Genomic DNA, 26,007 nt, shown 5'->3' with positions numbered 1-26,007 from the left:
AATGGGCAGGCAGGAGTTCTGCATTTTAAAATCTAATCTTAAAACCTTGGAGACTGATTAAATTACATCTCTGAGCCAGGAACAAAATGTAGCTTCATGCAAATTGTGCTCCTGCCCATAATTTTTTGTTAGCGCTGGAGAATGATTTACTATTGGGGTTTCAGAGGTTGTTAAAGAGAGTGGTGTGTCCTTATCTCATGATTATTTAGTCAGATGTTGGAAACTACAGTACTTACCCAGAAGTCTGCTACTGGCAACATGAACCCATAGGAAAGGGTAATCTATTTTAATATTACACCCATCTCCATGGCATCTGAATAGCCAACAGTTCAGCTGAGAGAGGAAGGCTGTCTTTCAGACATTTCCTTTAAGAACAAAGCCTGCTCTCAAGCAGGAAAGCATAAACAAGTATCTTTATTTGAGTTCATTAATATGCCTGTTTTCCATCAGCCTGTAGGAGAGAGACTTTTTTACTCTCCTCCCTTCTTTCAAAACTGGATAGTGTTAACCTGTCAAGAGTATAAGAAAGGAAGACAAGACTCATTGTTGGGGGGAAAAGAGGGTGCATTAGTTGATGCGGCAACTGTTACTGCAATGTAGGACGTTTACACGCCTTTTCTAATTTCACAGGAAATACTCTGAGCTTCACATTTATAGAGCCACGTTGGCCGACGCCGGGGAATACGCATGCAGAGTGAGCAGCAAACTAGGGAATGACAGTACCAAAGCCAGTGTTACCATCACGGACACCAATGGTAAGCTTGGCTCTTTATTTTACTATCACGTTCAGAGACCTTGTATTTATGCTGCCATTGGGACAAAAGGCTTTCAGGAAGGGAAAACTTTTGCTGGTGAAGTGGAAGTGGAAACACTGAAATCTATCAAGCGTGCCGAGAAAATAAATTAGGCCTGACTTGTCTCCTATGTATTTAGTATCAGTTTGACTTTCCTTACCCAGAGAAACGGCATCCTCTTATGGATGTTGGGAGAGAGCAGCATTTTCTGTGAGACACTTTCCGACACAAAGTACAACTCACAGCCTAAATAATCAAGATATGAAGATGAAGGAAAGGAATATTATTTTTATTCCTATCATACATATAGGTAGTGGAGGCACTATAGGCCTGTGGTGGAGCTTTCATTTAACCTGAAACAAGTTGCAATCTGATTTCTAAACCAAAACTTCCTCATCTGTCTTTAAGTAATATTTGTATGGTTCTGATTGCCACAGCTTTTCCTTTCAGAGATGTTGATGGGTTTTTTTGATTTTTGCCGTATTAGAGACATTTAGAGCAGGCTCTGTGATTGACCTGTCAAAGTTATTCAAAGGCATGAATGTTATTCAGGTACTGTGATTTAAATTTATTTCTTGAGGAACAGAGATTCTCATCAGGCAGATGGCTTTCAGACTTATCCAAACAATTTAAAGTTATTAAAGTTTTTTTTTTTCCCAGAGCTCCTTTCTGTTTCATTTATAGGAAGTTCCAAATGCTCCTGACAGAATTTAATGAGTGTTTTCGTAGTACACAAATGTTTTAGCAGTACTGTTTTTCACTGCAACTGTATTGGAGGCTGTGGTTCAGTAGAAAACTTGTTTCTTGAGTGTGAGATTGACAAATTTAACTCTGGCAATTCAAGCTCCAGGATCCAGCCAGTTGTGAAGCGTCAAACAAACATGCCCTGATTAGCAAATAGAGAAAGTTTTGTGTATATACAAGATGGTTTTTAAAATGTTGTTGCAGGGAGAGTTTACCAGGGATGCTCTTCTATTCCACATTGTCCTCTGGAGCAGGAGATAGATATTTCAGTAAATAGAAAACTGAATGTGACCCTTTGCCAGTGGGGCTTGTCATTGGCTATTTGTTGTTGTGTGGTCATGCGGTGATTGCTAGACTGCATTGACATCGTATATTTGCTATTCTGATTCATCAGCTAAAGACTCTCAAGTGCTGAGATTTCATACTTGCTGTGTGGTATTGTAGTCATGATCGGATGTCAGGAGACTGATATAAAAGATCAAGTGTTATTTACCAGAATAGTCTTAGGAGCAGAATGGGGTTGGTGCTTCTGTGTAACTTTGTAAGTGCACTTGATTTCCCTGAATACGATATTTGGCCGCTCACTAGCTGCTTACACAGGAAGCTCCTATAGTTTTCCCAAGGAGCCAGAGGTCCCAAAACTCAGCCAGAAGCACTCTCTCGGGGCAAGGATACATATAAATGAAGGAAATGTTTGGGCACCCTCCATGTCTTTCTCAGAGAAGGAATGGTTGTGGAATGTATGCGGGACCTCATTCCTATGCTTCATGATGTGAAATTTCAAAACTTCCTTTTGGGCTGTACTGAATGACAGCAAAGCATTCTGGCTGCAGGGCAACAGGAGCTTGATTTTGAATGAGTGCATCTGCAAGCAAGCCCATCCGTGTGCATTTATAACTGATATGTTAGAATCTGTCTAATCATGTTGTGAAACATAACTCATTTAAAACACAACTGTGTATGCAACCCCTCCTTAAACACAGGGAGAATTTGGATCCAGTCTAAACCTGGCAGCTGGCTCGTATCTGTAAAATGACTCAGCTGGAAACCTACATTTCAGTGATATTTGATAATCCAGAATCAGGCGTAGCATCATTCAGTGGATAAATAAATCAATTATGCATATTTGGTTGCCACACATACATTTGAGCCCTCTCTGATTATTATTGCTTATAAATTACCAATAAAATAGTTACTAATTTTCCTCCTAAAGATGGAATTTTCCACCTAGATCTTAAGGAACAGCATGGGCAACATCTGGTGACTGAGGAGCAATGTTGCCTCTGAGGGCAACATCTGCTTTCCAAACAGGGACAGACCCCCTGCGTGGGTGACCTCCTCACCCCTCCTTCCCCTGCGCTCCCTGACCTCTTCCCCTCACTCTCTTAATGACAGATTTGGGATCCAAACTCGGCAATGAGCCCTGAAGGGCAGTCATTAATCAGATCTGATGTATCTGTGTGGTCCGGCCATATTCATAAGAAAATAAAAAATGCATATTTATCCATTATCTGTAATTTCCTACTGACGGCTTTTGGGGAAGACCTTGGGGTCCAGAAAAGCCCTACAGCCCCTGTAGAAACCTAGTGTGTGGACATTGCAGGGGACTGAATGTCATAGGGTAGGAAAAGAGGTTGTTTCCTTTCACCTCCAGCAGACAGAGTGACAGGGGGATGGAGAATGACATGTCGGAGACTCTGATTTTCTTATGTTGGTCCTAATCTGCTCATACCTGCGAACCACAGCATTAATTAGCCACTTAATTACTGTTCACTACTGCTACATGTGTGCTCACCTGGTAGTGTTTATTATGTATGCCCTGCAGTCTACAGACTGGATCCTCACCCCTCTTAATGCTGGGTGCCTTGCACAACTATGGTAGATAAGGTGATGATATTCCTGGACATGGACTTTTTCTTCTTTCCACTAAAAGATGAGTGTTTTCCAGTAGAAAATCCTTGGTTTAATTCCCTAGAACTTTGTCAAACTTTAACAATTATAGTTGAAATTTTCTTTGCTGGTGTACATCCCAAGAGAGAACTCTAGGACCAGACCAAAGGTCCGTCTAGCACAGTGCCTGGTCACTAACATCTACCAGCAGAAGTACTAGAAAAATAGCATGTGAAGAGCAAGGCAAATGTAGATTTTTTTTTTCTAAAGAATAGGAAAAAACACACCTTTACTACTAAAGTTACACTTCTTAAAATAGCTGATTTCACTTTTCCTGCTCCAAAGCATAGAAATATTAACACTTCTAAACAAAATCATTGTAAGAATTTCTTTTTTGTTGTTAATGAGTAAAGCACTTTAATTTTCCTTGATATCGTTCCCAGAAATGATTAAGCTATTTTGCCTTAAACAATAGTAGTCAAAACAATAGTAACTCGAGTTGTTGTTGTTGTTGTTGTTGTTGTTGTTGTTGTTATCATTACTGTTATTTAAAACTCACAAATTTGCTCTTGTGCAAGTATGGTCTACAAACACACGCACACACACACACACGGTATGTGCTATATTTACCCACCTAAAATTTTAAGTTTTTTTCTTTTTAATGAAAGAAACATAAAGTCTCATATATAGTGCCATATGTATAGCTTAAAAATGCAACGAATAAATATAAAAACAGGTAGACAAACTCTGTTTTCTACCAGTCTTAATATCATGCAGAAGGAGCTGTTCTGTTCTCTTTTGAATTTATAATGAGTATAACTTTCCTGCAGGATATGAACTGCCTTCTTATTTTCATTCACTCCCATTCATGTATGCTCCCCTAAGAAAGATTGTAATTGAGGTTAGAAGAGAGGCAAGAAGTTCTCCTGGAGTTGTATAATTGGTGCACCGGTTTGGGTATGTGGTAATAATTGCTTTTTTGCCTAATTTGTCACTTTAGCCAGGCAAAGGATTCTTTCAGCAAATTTTTTTCACAGACTTTCTCATAAATGTAAGACCTTACTAAGTTTGGTAAAGGACACTGAGAGAATACTTTATACCACAGGCAAAGTTTTCAATTTCCTGTTTGAAAAGTTTGTCACAGATTAGACAACCAGGTAAGTGACCTTGTTTTCTAAAATGTTGAGCGGCTAAATCTGACGTCAGCCACTCACATTAAAACCTGCTGACCTAAATCTTTCATCCCACTGAGGAGGTATGCTGTTCCCAGCGTGGCTTAAGGGGCAAAAGGGTGGGTTCCTGCAGAGATATTTCAGAAGTTGCCAGTCTCTAATGTAGAGTTGTGGTCTGCACTGCTGGGCTGTAGCAGGGTGTTGTGTGCGCACTCATCCTCCACTTCTGCGCAAAAGGAGGTGACATGGTTTCAGCCATCAATAAAGGTGTCTGGGACAACTCTCCTTGAACTGAAGGTAGCAAGTGCTCAGGTGCTCTGTTGATGTTGCTTGGCTGTGGGCAGAGGTAAGCCTTGGTAAGTTCATTACCTGCACAGCCAGTGCCCTGCACAAGCTTCTATATCCTTAGGACTTTCAGTGATACTAACAGCTTAGAGTTGTACAGCATCTAATAGGTATCTGCTATTCCTCAGGCCCATGAAGTTTAATGTCTGAGTATACTGTTCTTCTTCTGAAGGAATCCAGGAGCTGATCTTTCAGAAAATGGCAGAGAAATACTTAAGTAAAACCAGAGTCATGTGTCTAGTACCCCACAGTGCATGTTTCTAACTATGAAATGCTTCACATGGAAGAAGAATGCCTTCCTACTCAAATGTCGATCTGTCTGAGATCTGATTAGGGCAGGAGATCCGTGTACCTCTTCGTTAGCACAGTTACAGGTGATTTCAAGCCATAGTTTATTATTAATATGCTAGGCTAACATCATGGGTCAGATTCTCAAGTGGTACAAATCAGTATGTCTTGAGTGATGTCACTAGTCTGGGCCTCCACATAGAAGTTTTTTGTTGCTTTAACTGTGCTATTTGAGTAGGAAGAACAATATTGCTCCTTCATCACCTTTTAAGACTGGATAAGAAGGACAAGAGATATGGGTGCAGTCACACACTGGGGAAAAAGTATATGTGTGTAATGTTCATTCTGTTGGACGGTGCTTACAGAATTTTGAAAAAACAAACAAACAAATATCAAAAATGTGTGACGGTCATTCAGTCTGGCATAGCAATTCCCCTAAGAGTTTTGCATTAGGAGATGGCTCCGTGTATGCCCCTGGTTGCTTTACCATCAAGGAACGCTGTGGTTTGGCTCCTCTTCCGTTTGGAGCTTTTTAGAGGAACATGATTCTGTTAAGGAATCTCTGACCATGCCAAGAAGCAGCAAGACAAACCCGAGCAGATAACTAGCACAATTTTTCTGTAATAACTAAATAAATAGGACATGAATGTGAATGAAAAGCTTTAACTTGTAGAGAGGTGAGCAATTTCATCATTTTTAATTATTTAGAGTAAAACCATTAATAACATATAGGCTACATACTGTATAGATTCTTGCATAATCTAGATTTTATATTGTATGGTACTGTACTGATAGGTACTGTATTTTATCAGTTCTCACTGCAGAAAAGTCAGTGCCATAAAACTTTGCAGGGAGAGAATTTAGATGTGTAAGATACAGGCTGCCATGCTGAGAGGCCTGCCTAAGTTCCTGATTTATGAAGGTGTTCCTTGACTGCTGTTGCCTAAACATTGCACATTTTTTTAGCATTGCTTCCCATGCAACCACCAGGTTCTGTAAGACTACATGGCTGAGCGGTGTGAAACAAATGTATGGAATTTCTGTGGAAAGCCAGCTGTGCAGCAGATTCCTGTTTGCTGTGTACTCACTGATGTGCATTCACAGGATAACTCTAGAGATTTTTTCACCATGGCTGGTTTAAGGGAGAGGAGATGCCCAGGACAGTCTCTCAACCCTTGCCTGTTCTACAGCTGTTTTACAGAAACTCAGTGTTTAAAAAAAAATATATATATATATATATATATATAAGCCTTGAATCTTTCATCGCAGTTTGACATATTTGAGCCCATTGCTTCATGGGAACAGTGCTCTTTTGATGTCATTCCTGACATCACAGTTTCTTGGAGGACAGAGCAAAAGGGAAAAGGACAACAGTTTTGCAAACCAAAAAGAAAATTTTATCAACTGGATCTCACAGTGTCCCTGGTCAGCTGTGCCCACGTGCCTCCAAGGCCTCAGAATATGGCCTTGCTCACCTTATAAGAAATGAATAAGTAGCAGAGGTATCAGGAACTTCCCCTTTCTTTGGGATGTGCTAGCTGTGCATTTGAATGACACAATCAATGCACAAAGCATGGTCTTAAATCACTGCCGGAACGTACACCTCAGGACAACAGAAGGCTTGTTTGCAGCTCTCGCTAGTCTGCTGCTCATGGTATGTGAATCCTTTTCAAAGCCCAGGTTGCTTTCCCTGTCAGGGTCCTTTGAGCCTTCTTCAAAGCCTAAACCTAAGCCAGTGAGATCAACCGAAGGGCTTCAGTTGGCTTAAGTAAGCTTTGCATTAGGCCTTTGACAAACTAATTGGAAAACAAGGCTGTGAGGGCATGCAGAGGGCTCTCTACAAGAGCAGCCACAGGGCTGATTAACCCTGAAAAAATGGTCTACCCTCACGAAGTAGACATGCTACCTGTCTCAGAGGTGCTACAGCAGAACTTTTGGTCCAAGCATCAGGCTGTCACCTCTCAGCAGCCCAGCGGAGCTCCCTGTCTAGCAGGGTGCATCAAGATGCAAAGCCCAGTAAGGCGTCTTGTGCTGGGACACAAGGTGTCACAAGGCACTCTTCTGCACCTTGGCAGAGGAGACAGCAGGAGGTGGCCTGGCCAGAATATTGAGGAAATGGAAGTGAGTACCTCACTATTAAGTGCTCCCTGGAAGAGTCAAGGGGCAGAAGTGGATGGAGCATTTGAGGTTGCTGCTCCTCACAGGAAATGAAACATGAAGATGAAGAGAGAGCTGCAAGTCACAGTCTCCATATCTCAGCAGACTCCAGCAGCAGCTGCAAGTACTGTGGCTGGAAAATGCTTGCAACTCTTCCACCTCCGGCAAATACTGAAGGCCCCCTTCAAGCAGTGTCTATTCTCTCTGCTTTTTGTTTCCAGATGGAAACAAATGTGGATCTGTGCCAGCCCTCTCAGATGGAGTATAATGTCTCTCTCACCATTGTGTCCTACTGACCTCAATAAGTGAAAACCAGCACGTTTTACGTCTTTCAAATGTTAACATCCACTGTTTAACGTTGCTAACATGATGTTATTAACAGGGCTTGGTAAAGACTGACTCTGCCACGTGCTTTCCAAATGTGTTTCTTGACATGCTTCTGGTGCAGGAGGCTCTGGCTGTATTTCTGCCTACAAAGGGGAGCTTTCTGTCTGCATTTGTGCCAACACAGGGTAGCTACTCACACAGCTGAGCCTGTGGAGGTAACAACAGGAAATGCTCCATCAAGCTCAGCACGGGCACTGAACGGAACATGGCTTCTTTCTCAGGGAAAGAAAGAGTTGCTCCAGCCTTGTCAGGTGCTGAGCTGCTCAGCTGTCAGACCTGCTCTGTCTCCCCTTGTGACGAAGAAAGGTTAATTGCTCAGGCACCCTACATGTTCAGCAGTGAACTGCCTCCATCTCTGACAGACGGCAAAGGTCCTGAGAGCTGCCTGGCTATGGGCCACCATGTTCCAAGGCCTCATGCAAAGGTTTTGACCGTAAAAATTTTACAAATGATATACCATGCACAACTGGCTGTCAGGGAAATGCTGCATAACACATTCTCTTGCATTAATGAAACCAGGTCGTATTGCCAAGATAAACGATGCATTTGCCACAGAAAACTGGACCAAAATGCAAAAAATACAAGAGTAGAAGACCTAGCAAATCAGAAATTAACACAGAGGCTCAGCATTGAGGTGTAGTGACAGAGATGTTGAGGGGAAGACACTTGAACAGGTTTTGTCTCTGGTCAAGTCTCTTTGGACCCTGAAGACAAAGAACAAAGGGGACATCTGATCTAGAATCACAGAAAAGAAAAATATTTGGTTTTATTTGAAGAACTTGAAGTATTTGTAGTAGTGCAACAAGACAGAGTGACTTAGCTGAAGAAAACAACATCTGTTTATCTTCACCATCAGCAAAAAAAACAAACTTGCACTGTAGAGTAATCTTCACTGATTTTCCAAGATCTTTTCCTAAATCTCTCATGAGGCTTTTTCTAAATTCTTTTAGCTCGGTCTACCAGAGGATATTTGTTGTGCCTTGAGGATTCAAAGCCAGGCTTTTGCCCTGGAATTTGTGGTCTTTCTCCAGCTATGAAGTTGCAGCTTGTACATTTGTACTGAGCTCCACCACTCTGAGGCTGAGAAGTGTTGCACCAGCTTGAAGAAGACTGAGATTGCTGATGCATGTGACTGAAAGGCAATGTGTTCACACCTAGGAAACTGCATGCATCTGTGGCTTGTGGGGTCTGCAGTTCACAGACAGCTGGTTGGTGTCACTGGAACGAGGTGTCGGTACAAACCTGTGAAGCCCAAATGAAAGCCTACTTTCTGCTTTATTCCATCTGCATTCTGCAAGACATTTAGCAGGGATCTAAGCATGGCAACATCATCCACCATAGCCATCAACTACTCAACAAGCAACACAAGAAGTCCACAGTACTATGTCAGTAGCAATAATGTATCCCTGTATGACCAGTACAGGAAGATCAACTTCCTTCCTCTCTTCAGCAGTGCAACTGTTTGATTTCCCTTGAAGAGCCTCAGCAGTCATTCCGTGGGAGACTGGGTTTGTATGTGTGATTTAGATGATTTCCCTCAAGTGGCAAGAGACATTATCGGATGTACTTAGCAGCAATTCAAGTGAGCTGAGCAGGAACCCATCTTTGCAATATTTAATTGCCTAAAAGAATAAGGACTCCCTACTCACACTGACATCTTCCAGAAGCAGAGCCATCTGCATGATTTCTGTTGTTGTCACTGACCTGTTATTCCCAGAGGAAAATGAGAGATTGAAAAGCTGGGTCCTTTCAGAAGAAACTGGCTTTTTCCTTGAGTCCCACCAGTAGACACCATCATTTTTCATTTTTTCCCAAAAGGAAACTTTTGCAACCTGGTGTCTGACTGCAGCCCCTGCCCAATGAGCCTGAATCTGAGCTTACTTCTTTGAGCATCTTTTTCCCCCTTACCTTGTCCATTCTTGGAGTTGAATGCTGAGTTAGAGGATCGTCTGACTCCATATTATAACTTCTTGTTGCCTCTTGTGTTTTCCAGAGAGCACCAGCAAGATACCAGTATCAACAGAAGGGACAAAAACTTCTTCACGTAAGTTTAATTAACAGACTCTTTCTCTTTCTTTTTCTCTCCTTCTTCCTGAACCTGCTTCTTCAGCTCTGAGACTGCTCTCTCTCAGCATAAAGCAATTCGGCTGCATCCAAAGCCTCGGCACGCAAGTACAACCTTGAATACTGGAGCTGCTTCAGGGACTGAGAAATGAATGAAGAAGGGCTAAACATAATTTTTAGTATCCTGGAGCTGTACAGAGGATGCTAATTTAATCTGCAGTATTCAGCCTGCTGCAGCTCGGGTGAAACAGTATCTGATTTGGTAGGACCCATGTTCTGAATAAGGACATGTTTCTCCTGTTCCTCATTAATCCTACCAGCTGCATGGTACTTTGCAAGGTACATACACATATGGATTTTTCCTCCAGAAAGTCTGTAAGCTGGACCCTGTTCTTAGGGCTCTAGTTACATTGCCTGACAGCTCTTCTGGGCATATGAATGTGGACAGGTATCTTCCTGCCCAGTATTTTAACCACTTTTGAAGCTGCCTGAGCATACTAGCAACCTTCTCCAGAATGACTTCCTTTCAGACTGATGGAATTTGGTTTTCAATAGCCTGCAGTTACATATTGCATGCCTCCAGATTTACTCCTGGAACTGACCCCAGTGAGAAGTCACTTTTATTATTTTAACTCTTGGAGCTGCTTTATGTAAGGCCACAATACAAGCAGTCATCTCTACTGCTGGGTTTGGCTGAGGAAGCTGTGGATAGGCGTGCGTAAGACGAGCATCCCAAGGATTTACAAAATGCACATATCCTGCTTGGCAAAGGGGCTGGGGTCCTGCCAGCTTTTTGAGAAAGCTATGTCTGGCAGAGACAGGTTTTAGTGTGAGATGACAGTGTTTGTAGGCTAGATCAAGGAAAACAGTGTGATTGCCAGATTCTGCATTTAGCATGCCTGCAGTCTTTCCTTTGATGCGTCTGCGTGTGTGGCGACCTACTTCTGAAATCTTGGCACTGCTGCCTGACAGAAGAGCCCATATTCTTTCATGTTCTCAGTGGGGCCTGTCACTGGTGCTTCACTGGCTATATACGAGACCACATAGCTAATAGCGAGTGTCCTGTAACCATTGGAACCATTTTTGTTCAAAGAAGGTGACATGCTGGTCGCTGACTCCACCGGGGTCTCCATGTCTTGTGCCTTGGGAAGCCAGAATGTAGTGCCTGCGCTTCGCTCCCTTCTTTCCCATGAACGAAATCTGGAGTTTTTAGCGCTCGTGTTCCTTCCAGCGCCTGCTGCCACATTACTATTCTCCTCTTTACTGCTATTGTGTCACAGGAGAGGAAGAGGCTTGTATGTTCAAAAGTCTGGCTGCATTTCTGATAAATCACTGTGCTTGCACGTTTAATACCAGGTGGCACATTGCACTGCCACCTTGAAGGAAAGCAGAAGGTGATACATACATTCAGTGGCTGCTTGTTGAGATCTTCTAATGTGCGTCCCTGTGGAGCTCTGAACAGGGCTTGGCCGTGTGGCTGGAGCAGACATCTGCTCAGTCCCAAAGTCAGCCCGGTGCCATTTTTCCCACAGTTGTCACCAGCCCTGGGCCCGGATTGCTTTCAGCTTTCTCAGCCACTGAGAAACTATTCTTTTGCTGACTGACCGTGACTGGGGTTTTGGGCACCACGGATTTTTTCCAGGCCTTGCAAATGCAAATAAGTTATTAGTATGTTGTTTCTTTAATCGGAGATAGGCTGTTGTGAGATGCTTCTGTTTAAATCACCAAGGGCTAGGTTTCTTGAAATACTGCTGCACTTACCTTCTGGTGATGGGAGGACTTACAAAGTGGCCTTAGCTTTTAGGTGTGGCTTTACGCTGCTGAAAGGCTGAACTCTAGTAGGCCATAGATTCACCTCCTCCGTCTGATGTGCCTTGCTGTTAAATATTTCAGTAAAGGTTATGCAGCATGTCTGACCTGTTCCTTGGGATCTACAGGGTGGCTGCCAGCTACCCTGACTTCATCCCTCTCCAAGGATGGTGCCTTAGGTTAAGCATTCTTTTTCCGCAGGCCCTTTCCTCCACTCACAGTACTCCTCAAGTGCACTTTTGAATTTGTTATTCGTGCATGACACCATATATTTTTGCTGGGCTCTGAAACAGTAAAAGCCCATGCAGCTAGCCAAATGCATGGCCTCAGTTTACTGCATGGTTTGGTACCTCACAGCTCAGGAGGTTCAGCCCTAGTTTCCGACTGGCATGTTTCTTCCTTTAACTTCTCTGAGCGCTTCCTTTGTGTGAGTCATGTTCAAGGTCTGCTTCCTTCAACTGTCTTGCAAGATTATTCGCCAGCTTGAGAATGCTTCTTCTTTTGCCTTTCTTTGTAATCACTTTGGGGCTGGTGCTAGGTCCAGTTTTACTCTGGAGCATGTCCTGCTCTCCCATCCAGCTGCCACTGTCTCCAGAGGTGGTGGCACTCATGGATCCTGCTCTTTTCAAGGCAGAAGTCCTTAACCATAGCTGTTGAAAGCCAGGATTCTTGGCTGTCATCTGGAGCTTGTATGAGAAGAGGATAAATATCTAGTGCTTCCAGGGTCAGCACATGGAGCTTCAAGACCCACTGCCCTCTGCTTTCCTCTGAGGCTGTCACGAACAGCTGAAAACTTTGCTGCTACTCTGCCAGTTTTCTCCTGGGCTTCCCTCCCAGGACTATGGAGCATTTTTGCCATAATTGTTTATTCACAGTGTGCCTAGGACATGCTGTACTGACTTTGATGTTCCTTGCTTTCTGGAGCTATCTCATTTTTTTCTCTGCTTTGGTGGTTTCTGATTACTGTGGAAAAAAAAAGAAAAGAAAAGAAAGAAAAAAGAAAACACTCTTCTGGGGGAAGACATTCAGGCTCCTCCAGGATAACAGTGTAGCTATGGTTGTATTTTTACAACTTTGTTGTCATCTTCTGTGTGTTGCAGAACCCATGCTTAGGATACAAGCTTCAACAGAAGGAACAAACACTTCCTCCTGTAAGTACACATAAGTTGTTTAAATTATTGCTGGCAAGCTCCTCAGACACACCTCCTACTCTAGCTCTGCAAACAATATGCTCATATCTAGAGCGACAGTAACGGCTGGGGACTGACTGGAAATGATTCTTGGACATACAAATGTGTCTTTGAAGGGTTGCTATTTATTTGATGCTTCAGTATAACTCTCAGAGCTATGTTCTTTGTGGACTGAGGGCTAAACACCTTCCTTCACAAAGGTCGAAGAGCACATTTGGGCAGGGCAAAGGAAGAGGAAGCTGCTCCAGAGCTTCCTACCAGGAATTCCCTTCCCTGCCCTCCCCTAGGACACAGCAGGGTGATGTAGGACTTCAACAGTGAACTCTTACACCTCCGCCCCCACAGCCCTGGCACTTGGGTAGCTGGAGTGTGCTCAGGTCCAGCCATCCCCAGCTGGTGCACATTTCCCTTCTTCCCCACACCAGCTGCTGCACATTACAGCCCCTCAGGCTTGTTCCCCTGAGCCAGGCTGCTCTTGGGGAAGAGGGTGATGAAGATGAGGACATCTGTCTGTGCATCTTCCCTTGGCTGGGGCAGAGAACTGGGAAACGGTGCAGCCAGAGCCATCCCCTCCCTCCTGGGAAATAGCCTGGAGGTGGTCCAAGTGCCCTCAGCTCACTGCAGGGGCATGCTGGGCCTGCAAGTGGAGGCGGGTGGACCTTTCCTTCCCTCTGCAGCGCTGCTTCCTGGAGAAGCATGCTTTCCAGCCACAATCCTATGCACATTCACCCTTGAATGTGCCTTTCAGCTCTTGAATACACCCAGACTCACTGTCTACCCAGCCTGGTTTTGTGCGGTCTGGAAGGACATTTCACATGACCAAAGTCACCAGAGCTGTGGGAGGTAGGATACTGTCCTTCTCCTAAAGCATTAAGCACTTCCCAGTGCCAGGAATGGGATGGCAGGTGAGATAGACCAGCAACCTGATCCACCATGACAACTCCAGTATTTGTATGAAATGTGATGTGTATTCTGTAGCAAGCTATACATAGATGCTGTTAATTCACATCTACAGTGCCTACTGTGGTGAAAGGAGGGATGTTCAAAGTCACATCCCTGGGCACAGTACTTTGAACATTTTTCATGGTTTATGTGAGACATGGAAGATTTATTTTTGAAGTTTTTCTCGGGTGGTGGGGGGCATTAGATTGATTGGTGTTTTACATGTGCATTAAAGGAATTTCATAAATCCAAAAGCTTATTTAAAAAGGACCAAAAATTTCTCTGACAGAAAGGTAAGAGCAATTATTTTTGTTTTTTTGCCCCGATGCATAGCAGCAGGGTAGGCAGGAACAGTTACTGGAGCAATTTAAAATAGTCAGTTCTTTCTGTTCTCTTCTCTATTGCACTGATGTAAATCAGGAATAGTAGTATTCAAGCCACTAAAATAGCTTAGGGAGGAGAGAGAGCAACACTGGACATTGCTGTCTTTCCTGGGTACTAAAGGTACTACAAAGCAGGAAAGAGCTGATGTTTATTACTAACAGATGTGAATATCTACTCACACCACGGAGCAATGAGGGAATTGGGTCCATACACTTATGCTAAAGTTGCTTAGGGCTTTTCTCTTCTGGATTTCAGTGGGACATGTCCATTTCACACTTGTCACTGTCAATCTTGTAACAGCTACAGGAGATAAAATAAACTGTTTCCTTCCACTTCTCAGACAATAGCAGATGTTTCAGAGAACATGCCAGCACTGTCACTGTTGGCCAGACACTGGGAAACACCTGAGAACAGCAGAGTGATTAAATAGGCTCTCTCCCCTGAGGCTTCACAAGTGAATAGACATGTTGCACGCTTTGCTTTTCTGAAGTCCCAAGGAAAGACAAATGTTCAGAGGGCTAAAACTTTCTAAAAATCCCATCTCTTTAAGGCACTCTGCAATGGGCATCCAAAAACTGCAGGTCCCTCTACCCTTACATGTGTGCATAGACCCACACCCCTCAAAATCCAGCCCATTTTGAGAGTGTTGGCCTCCATTTCAATAATCCAGAGTCCTGCCTGGAGCTGAAGCGGGGGAGAAAAGCACAACTGTGACATACTCTGAGTTTCATGCCATCACATATAGGGTTGATGACTGGGCAGGTTGGAAATCCAAGGGGCAAAGAGGAAATTCATGCTTTTGTGTCCTGTTTCTTCATGGGAGACTTTGCGACGCTGACACTAACTATGCCCGCATCAGTCAGAAATGGTTCCCAACTTCCCTTCCACCCCCTCAACACCCCCAGGATGGTTGAATATATGTTTATGTTGTAGTGTGTAATATTGAAAGCTCAGTTATAGCTTTCATTTTCCTTGTCAGTGGAATTCTCTGTGATACTATTTTCCCTGCTGAATGAAGTAAACAAACCAACGGTAATTGGAGCCCCATGGGCTCTTGCTACCGAGGACTGCTAAGGTCATTCTTAAGAACGTAAGAACAATTTGGGGATGAAAGATGTTTTTCCTTCCCCAGTTTTCAGGACTGCAGTGCTCTGAACAAGTCCTTTATGACCTTGTGGCTCTCTTCTGCCCTGGTGTTGCAGTAGAGAAAGTAAATATGAAACCCAGACTTAGTGCCTTGGTTTTGTGATTTCAGTCAACTATGCATTCAACTCTAGAGAAGGAAAATGCGGTAGTCTTTTCACTGTTTTGAGACTTGTTGTTAAAAGTGTTGCCTTCTCACTCTGACAGGCAAAAATAGCACACACATGTCAGTCTTCCTTTTTTAGAAAAGCAGTCCCAAAAGTTGTATTCTGGTTTGTGAATTAGAACATACCTGTGAAGACATTCAAAAATAATGAGGTTTCCTGAGTTAAAATCACCAGCAGTACACAGCCTCCAGGTGGAGGACATATTCTGCAGGAACATCCGTGCAGTGCAAAAACAGGGAAGGGAAAGGGCAAGATGCAGGGTGTTTGTGGTGACCCTGTTGGTGAGATGGTTGTCTGTGGCATGGTACAGGAGCCCTCAAGTGAGCGTTGACCCGTCCAGCCTCACAGATGTGGTGTGTAGACCAGCAGGGCTGCAGCACCTGAGCTTACTGTTTCTACACCAGTTTGGAAAACTGTGCTCTGAAGGTTAAATTAGCTCAAGCTAAGCGTTTGTAAGAAGTAGGAAATGACAAAACTGGATAGAGTCAGCACCCAAAGGAGCATGTTTCAGACTTTTCATCTTGGACAGGATTGCTTTCTTAGCTGTATCCTGCAATAGTACCTTCATGTCCTTGTCGATGCTGTCTATCAAGGGCAGCTCCCCAGAATTTCTGTGGAGGTACTTCCTCCAGCAAAGTTCCCTGGTATCCTGTGTGTTGTCTTCTCCAGAGCTGATTGCCTTAGTCTGGGATTCTCAGTTCATATTTGTCTGCTGTGCAAGATGGTGAGCCAGCAACCTCAGCTTGGATATGCTTGGAGCATATTCCCTGCAGCGTGCATCCTCCTGACCACTGCCTAGCAGGCTGATGTGATGCCTGGCTGGGAGGCAGGAGTGAGGATGAGGAGCAGGTGGGAGGCGTATCCCACCTTGCTTACAGCTTCTTTTTCAGAACAGTATAGGGTGAGTTTGTCTTCTGGCTCGAGGGAAAGACCCATCATTTATCATCTGCCCAGTAGATTAATTTCATCTTATTTTCCATAAAACTTTCATGACGGCCTCTATAAAGTGTGCAGAAATTAAAAAGGAAAGATCAGCTGGAGAAGGAATGTGTCAGCTAGGGCTGCTCATCTCTTCTCTGCAGAATTAATGACTTGCAACCTCCAGGCCTGGCGCAGCAAGGCACCTTCCTAACAATTCGCCTTTACAAGGTACAATAATGTAGACACCAACTTGCTTATTAAATGGAGACCAGATACAGCACACAGCAAGGAGGCACACAAAGACGTTCTGCCTGTCACATTTTCTCAGGTGAGAGCATATTGAGCTGCTTTTTAAAAATGTTCCATGCTGAGCAGTAAAACCTTCTCTGACATGGTGTTAGAGGCTGTTTGTTTACAGAACATTTTTAACATGGACATTTTGCACTTACAGGACAAGCAGCTTGGCCAGTAAATCATCTGTGTCCTAAAATCTTAACAGGGAAAGAGCTGGTTTCTGCTTTCCTGCATCTCTTGAAGTGAACACAGTCCTCCTCCTCAGCAGATTATTTATTTGTTTATGTAATAACAGGCATCCACTTTAGAAAAACATTGTTTTTGTCTAAGAGTCAAGCAAACCTGAATCAGCATTTCTGGAAGACAATAAGCCTGGGCCCACAATGGTGCAGGTTTTACAGTGGTGGTTCAGTGTTCTTGCAGAGATTTGGATGGTTGAATACACTGTGGCTGTTTCCTCTGCCTATGGGATGCTTATCCAAACCTCTAAACACCACCTGATTTAGTCAGTGTTCTGAGCAACAGTTTAAACATGCCATCTTGATTTGTAATGCACCCTTAGACCTGTCAAGTTACCCTGTTACCTGATATTTGGAGATTTAGCTAGCATCTTTTTTATTTTTTTTTAAATAGTACTCATGCAAAGGGACCTACAGGTATATGCTTGCATTTGATGTGTGAGCAAAACCTACAGATTCGAGAAAATAGAAAATGGAGAGTGGAGTCCCACTCTGAGGTCCTTCCTACTCTCTCAGGTCCATGTGAATTGCAGTTCATGAAAGATGTAGTGTGACTTGGTGACCAGATATCTTGCAGTATACCAGAATATAGTACATATAACATTTCTGCATTAATTCAGAGATTCTTCTGTTTTATTTGACTTCACTTTATTCTGAGCTTGACAGATGTTCATTTCTAGTATTCCCTTTATAACAGAGAGGCAAAGAAAATGGTATGGTGGACAGTGCTGCAACATGGAGAAAAGGTCAGAACAGAGCAGGACACAACCTAGCCATTAAATGTGCATTTAACTCCTTTTGTCCCAAAAGTGCTCAGCTGTTTTATCATAAAGTCTGCTATCAGCTCACTCGCTTCTGAAATAAGGCTATGTTTGGTGCAATGGTAAAACTGTTTTAGGAGGCTCTAGTCACAGGGCACAGTCATTCAGGCCAGGACAGGAAGTGAAGAATGCTGTATCCAATTGAAAAATCTGAAGGAATTCAGATGGGTAAAGGCAATTACTCATATTGCAGTTTTGCTAGCACAGCAGGACTCCCAACTCCTGCTCTTGTAATAAGTTACTCTGACATGTCCGATTGTCAGTATTTAACTCATCAGTTCCAGGGGCTGAAGGGCTGCTTCTCCAGGAAAGCCATGTATCTGACACCTTGGTGGGACCCTGGGTCAGAAGAAATGCTATGCCGCATCCTGCACTTTGTTGTATTATTTATGTGTTCTTATTTTTCTGAATCATCTTCTCTAGAGAAAACAGTTCACTTTCCTCTAAAGATAGAGTAGGTGAGTAGGGGCAGGGTCAGATAACTGGTTCTCATTCAAAGTAAAATTAATTTAAGCTTCCTGGCTAGTGGAGTCTTGTTGAAAGATGAGAGATGAAGATGTGACTCGATCCCTCTGTAAAAACCTAGTTCAATATGTGGTATTTTCACATTACTTTTCTCCACAGTGGACACTAGCAGCAATGGGTGACACAGTGGTAATCTCAGTACACTTATGACTTGATCTAGCATGACAAATCCTGTTTCCTGTGCTTAAATTTCCCAGATAGGGCAAACTTATGTGATTAGTTAACATTTCTCAATAACACAGCTTTCAGCCTCTGTGCGATTCCCAGTCTAATGCCTGGGTAACATTAAATGTCTGCTTCCAAATCACTTAACCTTGCAGGGTTCTCTGCGGTTGCAATCTCAATCCTTTAGCCTTGCTCTGAAGGTGGGGTTGGGTTGGCAGTGAGAATCTGAGCAGGATTAGGCAGCTCCACTGGGAAGTTTGTACATGTCATCCTTTTGCAATCAGACCACTACTATACAGTCAAATCTCTTCTGTGCTTTTTTTTTTCTTTCCTTAAAGAGGTCATAGAGGTAAATGGCAATGATGGGTATGATGAGCAGTACTAAAGTTGGAAGCAGCTGACATAACAGTCACAAAGGAATAAGCGGAAGAGTTTATATTGCTTAAATACAGCTGCCAGACTCAAAGGGTTTTAAGAACATTAGCTTTAGCCATCTGCATATTTGTGTGTGTAAGGAACAAATCTATAAGGCTAGCACTTGCCTCAGCATTTGTACAAGATGAGGCAATACTGTTTTATATATAAATATACATATATAGGTTTACAAAGTATATACATGTTAGAGTGAAGACAAAGATTTGGATCCGTTTATTTCAGACCATGTGCTTTCCTGAGATTGTGGCATGCTCACAGCATTGAGAAGCACCACAGAACATGCAGCAGGCTTCTCTGCTGGCATACATGTCATGCAAGGACCCTCACACACTTCTGTTGCTTGGATTATTTCTGGTAGAGTTTCACACACCTATATTGCATTGCAGATCATCTCCAATTACTGCTAAAGATAACTTAAAAGCTGAATGTGTGGCCACTGGTGGGGTAGGAGACACCTTCTCAACAGGGTAGCTGGCTAAAACCCATACACAGTCAGTTGCTGCCTTGGGTGGATCTTGGAGGTAAGTTCACGAGCTCTGTACCTAGCATTTCCTGGAATCCCCACGTATGTCAGGACCCTACAGTCACTGACACCCTGTAAATCATATGGGAATTTGGCTTCATGCAACTTGTGATCAGGCCTAGTTTCTCTGGGGGTCTTCTAGAGGAGCTAATCAGGTCAAAATCTTTTGTAACAGAGTCATTATCTTATGCCCTTCTGACCTGCTCTCACTGTGTTGAAGGTAGGTCTGATATGTGCCCACCTGAAACCAAAATCAGTGTCTTTCTGTTTTGCCAGCCTACTCTGTGCTGAATTAGTGATCATAAAGGAGGCAAGCTTGCAGCACAGAGATGTGTTGCCTGTCGGATCTTAGCATTTTGGTTGCTGTGTCTCGCATGGGAAGAAGTCCCTGGTGCTGTCACTGAGACAAAAACAGCTGTTCAAGGTGTCCAGTTCCCCAGTGGCTAAACTCCTCCTGGATAGGCATTACGAACATACTTCATGGCAACCTTCGCAAAGTCTTCCCCTTTCATATTATTTTCAAGACATCAAGGTAGTTTAGACTGAATAAAGCTACACAACAGGCAGTGATATTAGCTGGGCAGAGATCTGTGAACAACATGGAATATATGACCTTGACAGAAGCATACATCTATTTCAGGCACTCTAGTGAATCAAGATATGTCATTAACCATGCTGAAGTCAAGAATGTGAGCGCTTTGTAGGAAAGCATAAGGGAGCCAAAGAGCTCAGTGAGAGTGTGAAAAAAAGATACAGCAGGCAAGAAATGATTAATGTGTGCAGCATGGATATGGAATAATATCAGTATTTTAATAAAACAGGCAATTCCCAAGTGTTCCCTAAAATCCAGATACTCCATTCATCTCCTTATCTTCCACCTATTTATCCAACAATCTACATACCTGTAGACAGGCTTTGCCTGAGGCACCCTGATGTGTTAACCCCCGGGTAAGACTAGCAATGCAAGGTCTTTTCTGTTCCTCAGGAGGCCTTCCTATCTTGAGAAGGACGTGCTTGCAACCTGCTTTCTCATTTTGGAGGAGGTGTTCTTGTTTTGGCTTTGGGGGGAAAACTCCAACAAAGAGGAAGGGTCTGAAGGAAATTTGGCTTTGAATTCCACCAACGTACCCAGAAGTTTGCTGGAATACCCTTGATGGAAATGCAGGTATATCCAGCTTTCTTTGGTGTCTTCTGGGCTTTCTAGTCCACATCCTTCCGGGGGACATCTTAGGCTGTGCGGGCAGTAAACAGAGACACACTGATGTGGTAGGGGCCTGGTCCATTAAAGATTACACGAAGTTAGTGGTCTGGCAGTGGAAAAATCTGCAAAGAAACAAAAGTACTAAATGAATGAAATACAAAAAAAAAGGACAGGAGAGTGGGTCTCATGCTTTCTTTTCACACTGAGCTTCCTATTTGATGAATTCTAATCAACCGTTAAAGGCAGATGCTGTTGTCTAGGGAGAAGCACAGGTTTCTTAGAGAGCAGTAGGTGAAGGGAAGGTACTCTGAATTGTCTGCCCAGTCTCCTGGACTCTGTTGATTCCCAAGCAGGAATCAAAGGAGTCTCTGCCACTTTGATCACTGGAAGTGCCCCAGTGTTCAATGGAATTTGTTTACTGAAGACGAGAGCAAAAGATTGCACAGTAGGAGATAAAAATGGACAGATAAGCACACTGTCAACTTCAGAGTAATTTGTAATGTTTATGGTTTTGAACAAGTTCCCACTTGTTTAAAATAACCAGTTGATAAATTACTTTTTACTTCTTAAAAAATGCAAGCTGCATGACAGAAGTTATATTTCAAAAGCCAGAGGTACAGCTCTATGTACATAAATGTGATCTCTTCGTAGATGCATGGCTGTGAAAAGCCATGGCTGCGTCCCCTTATTAACTTCTCCGTAAACACACTGGTACACTTCAGTTGAGACGCAAGTTAGAATACAGCCAATCTAACCAAATAAATTAAAAAAAAATGCTTTTTTTCATGTTGCTATTCTAGCAATATTCTAACAATACAGCGGGTGCCAAGCTAAACTGTTGTGTAGAAATTACCAGACCTTCCTTCATGTCAATATCTCTTCTTAAATTGCTTTTTGGTAACCTCTCCTAGTTGGATGCAAAGTGGAAAAGTTGTATCTCCTGTGACTTTCATTATCAAAGTGTTCCTGCAGATTTGTAATGGTTTCTGCTGTTCTTGACACCCTCCCCTGTTCAGCGAGGAGAAGGAATCACTGTACTTGCTGAGGCAATTAAAGAGCAGCCTTCTTCCTTCTGGGTGCATATTTTCCTAAATATTTAGCAATAGTTGGCTAGTCAGTAACTTTGAATTGCATCTGCAGTAGGGTGGAAATGCACGATAAGGAGCACAAACACCCAGTTTGGCTTGCTGAGAAGGAAGCTGTACGGATCATGTGTCTGAGGGGTGTCAATGTTTTTCTTCGGTGAATATATACATATATAACAACTCTTACATTTCTTCACAAGATTTCTTCCCCTGACTGCCCACTCTTCAGGCTAGGCATTTCAACTTTATTATGGATATACAGAGCTCTGTAGGCCTCATTAGTAATTCATATTAATAGCAGTATCCAGCTCTCTGACATCTATTGACAAGATAAGTCCAAATTTTCCTTTCTACAGAGATGTGCTTGCCCAATGGGAGGAAAATGTTCATGGCATTCTGATTTCCAAACTGCATCATCTCTGTTGAAATTTGAAATAGCACGGGGCATTTCTAATTTATGACAGATGATCATTAAGGCTAAGCCTAGACTGTAAGTGAAGTGAGGCCAAGGAGTGCTAGAGCAGTGTCTGTCTGATTCATCGTTAACAGACTTTCTTGTATCTTTTTGGCTCATGTCAACTACTGCTCTCCAAGACACCCAGGCATGATCTGAAGGATCGAGCGCACCAGAACCTCTCCCAGGAGGCAATAACTCCACCAGGTTGGGCTCCCTTCACCCTAAGCAGTCCTCCCTCATCATCCCAACAGACACTGCACCCCCAACACTCCCTGGGACCTTCACACTGCACCAGAAGGAATTTAACACATTTCCGTTTTCACGACATAAAAACACCACTACGACCCACCCTCCAACTGCTTAGAGACTTTGCACTGAAAAAAAAAAAAAAACCCACAGATCCCAGAAGTATTTTTACTGAGGGGTAGAGAGCTTCACCGTGGGGCCCAGAGGAGAGCCACAGCCAAGCTGTGTGTCGCGTAGATGCAGCCCAGTAATGACGCTTGCCTTGGGCCGGGAGCATCCTGCCTCCCCTCCGTATTCAGCATCTGCCTTCCCCGGTCTTCCCCACTCGCAGGGCACAAGAGCCTCCGCGTTACAGCCCAGCGTCCCAAGCCTAGCGGCCAGGGCCACACTTTAAATCCCTTTTTCTGCTCTTGGGCAGGAAGGGGGGACCATGCTTAAGAGACTGCAGACTCAAGCCTATCGGGGACAAGACCATTTTTTCCAGCCCTGAGCATTTGGCTTTTTTGTTGGCTCATTTGTTTCTGTTTTGTTTATTCAGCATGGAAAAGCTCCTTGCTTCGGAGCTATAAATGTTCAGAATAGATATTGAGTCAGGAAGGATTTGGCTGGATGCAACTCTACGGCTTGAAGCTTTTTCAAGCACCATGTGCTTGAATCGAGCTTATCTTAAATGTTCAGCATTTATACCTGGTAGTAGCCCATCAGAAGTGAAGATGCTTCATGATTTAAATAACATAATAAAGTCATTATTTTTCTGAAGTTCAGAAAGTGGAACACTGAACTTTATTACTGATATTTTTCTGGTAATATTCACAATGATCTGAAATGTGATTCTTAATAAGGTAGTCAAGTGTTGGACAGGTATTTAGAAATTCTCCCTCGAGCTTTCCAAAATGTCAGCAGGTTTGTTGAGGAGAATTACTGCAGTAGCTGATTTTTAATAGAAAAAGATAAAGCCATACTCTGAGGAAGAAATATGAGGGTGTTTCTTCAGATGCTTACAGGCAAACATCTAATTGGTTGTTCTGGCTTTGAGAGAGGCCACAGTTACCTACTTTGAAGAAATCAACCGAACAGATCCGCTGCTGACAATTGTGGCACAAATTGTCAGTGGTAGAAGATTTTTTTTCATGTCTTCTCAAATTAGAAGTAAGCTAAACCCACATTGTGCTTTTATTTGTTTTGAAATGTCTGTGTTTTTATATATAGTAATGAAGGATGTTCTTTTAGTTGTAGCTAAAATGTTATTGTATCCTCTTAGGTACTGGCATTCAATGCCATGGTGCATCAGTTCAACAACTTAGCTATTGTTCTGGGAGAAGAGCAGGTTTAAATGTCTGGTATTTTAGTCGGATTAGACGCCACCCCCTCTGCTTTTTGCCATAACAAGAAAGTCCAAAACTGCCATTTACTGTGTCAAATTTCTGAATATTTTATGTTATTTAAAGCAGTACAAACATGGAATAATTCCCTGACTCCAGAGAATACATAGAGAAATAAGACTGGAATCTAACCTAACCTTTTCTATAATGACTATGACTTTTACTATTTCCTCAGAAAAAAATTCTTCTTTCTATTTTCCACTTGGGATCAATCTTTGTCTTAACACAAGCTGCAGGCTCTGCAGAGTTCTTGAATATTTTAACTACTTGCGTGATAACCGTTAGTTGCCACAGTTGGCAACTAATAATTAACAGGCACTAGGGCAACAGTTGTCTCAAAGTCTGCAAAAGGTCAGAAGGACTTTAAAAATGCATTTTGCAGGAAGTGTGCAGAAGGGCCTCAAGGAGCAAGGCAGCTCATTCAGGCGCGCGTCTGGCTGGCTGGCTGGCTGTCAGTCGTGAAGCAGAGTTGGCGTCCCAGTTTTCCTGTGTAACAGGCTCTGAATCAGGCGCCTCTCTCTGGATACTAGGCAAGCTACGGGTTTGCACCGTAGATGCTTTTATCTCCCATACATGTGTTGCTTTGGAGGGAGGAGGAGGTTAAGGTCTATCCCCGGAAGGAATCCTGTGAATATGGATTCCACATGTTCTTCCAGTCTAGTAGCTGAGCAAACATGACTGTGATCCCAAAGAGCTGTGGATCACTCCCAGGCTTCATGGGAGGTGACACAAGCCTGAAGTCCTCCCCAGCTGTGCTCAGCCAGCATGTCAGGGCTGGGCTCAGGTGCGATGCCCTCCTGGAGGCAGGGCCGGTGGGAATGAGGCATGACACAGGGACTGTCTACCTCAGCCTGCTCCTACCGCATGCTTCTGTTGGACGCAGAAGATCCTTGGTCTCTTCCCCAAGGTCTCTGCATCCTGCACTGAGGGTACCAGTGACCTCTCGTGTCTGCAGCAGTGCTGTGGGTGAATTTCATTTCAGAAGACCAGAGCTCAGCAGCAGCACCTTGCTGATTCTTTCAGCCAAATGGTGACCTGGAGAGCTAACCTATTGCTGTTGCTATTGTTTATGTGCAGAAAATATGCAGTAAAATTCCAGATAAGTGGCTGTGGGTTGCATTTGCAATTATATATTTATTGGGTAATATGCACATATCAGAGACCTAATATTCACCCTAGCGAGAGCACAGTTGTAGGTAGGCTTAGCAAATGGAGCTTTTCAATTTAAATGTGCAAATGAAATTTATACACACATGGATGCTGTTAGCAGATTGCCAGTCAGGAGGGCTGGGTATAGGGGAGGAATTCTTCGCTTTTAATTTGTTAAGAATCTGTTCCTCAGGATGATGCTTGATCTTGAGGAATAGCTTTATTGTCTTTAAATATCTTGTAAAATACGAGATTGCCATTCACAAAAGCTAAAAAAGCAGCATGGATGAAGTACTAATTGGATAATTTTCTCTGGGTGAAGAAAAAATTATCAGAAAAGAGTTAGCCCAACATACTGAGCATTATCAAATTTGCAAGCAAGCTGTGGAGTAGGTAGCTGTAGCAGAAACACATTAGCCATCATTGATAAACTGGCACAGGCTTACTGAGACTTTTAAAACTTCTTAAAATAAAAAAGAATTCTTAAGAATATTATTTAAGAATAAATGAGTATCAGGTAACTTTTTAGCATGGGAGACAAAAAAGGAATTGGCTCTCCATTTTGGTTCAGCTTGCTGTTGTTTGGTTCATCTGCTGTGTCCTAGTGCTAAAGAAGTGGGAGAAGAAAGGGAAGCTAACCACCTGAAAAAACTCTATTTGCTGCGTGGCAGAAATTCTGCCATCAGTATACAGTCAGATTATAGCAAAGCAGACTAGTCAGAGACACATAAAAGCATGCAGCCCCAGGTCCACCGAGCCCAGTGTCCTGTCTCAGGCAAAAGGCACCAGTTAGTGCCTCAGAGACTGGTGGAGGAAAGACACAATAGAAAGATGATGCCGCTGCTAAATGAGTTTCCTCCAAATCTGCAGCAATGAGAGGTAACTCATCCTTTCTGACTCTTATTTTTCCTCTTACTAGACCTGTGGGGAGTCTTGTCTCTTCTCTAATCTTGTTTGGTTGTTGGCTCCAGCTCCCTCCCGCTCTCCCATAGCAACCACCACCCTCTTATGCCTTGGATCAAATTCCTCACCATGAGGCCACCCAGTGCCTACTGACTTTGGAAAGGAGCTTTTACCGCCTTGCAGAC

The 26,007-nt window shown here is 43.2% G+C and overlaps 1 protein-coding gene across 1 annotated transcript in view; it reads left to right on the top strand.

The window, feature by feature from the left end:
- The window catches only part of NRG1 (neuregulin 1), a 184,583-nt gene that overhangs the window by 39,069 nt on the left and 119,507 nt on the right, over positions 1 to 26,007 (top strand). The window contains exons 3-5 of the mRNA XM_067316099.1: positions 631 to 755; positions 9,771 to 9,821; positions 12,751 to 12,801. Of these exons, the coding sequence (XP_067172200.1) occupies positions 631 to 755; positions 9,771 to 9,821; positions 12,751 to 12,801 (227 nt within the window). The remainder of the gene's footprint in view (positions 1 to 630; positions 756 to 9,770; positions 9,822 to 12,750; positions 12,802 to 26,007) is intronic.

This window comes from Apteryx mantelli, chromosome Z (assembly GCF_036417845.1).
Source record: "Apteryx mantelli isolate bAptMan1 chromosome Z, bAptMan1.hap1, whole genome shotgun sequence".
NCBI lineage: Eukaryota > Metazoa > Chordata > Aves > Apterygiformes > Apterygidae > Apteryx > Apteryx mantelli.
The sequence above is the reverse complement of the archived record's forward strand: the minus strand, read 5'-3'. Positions and strand labels throughout refer to the sequence as shown.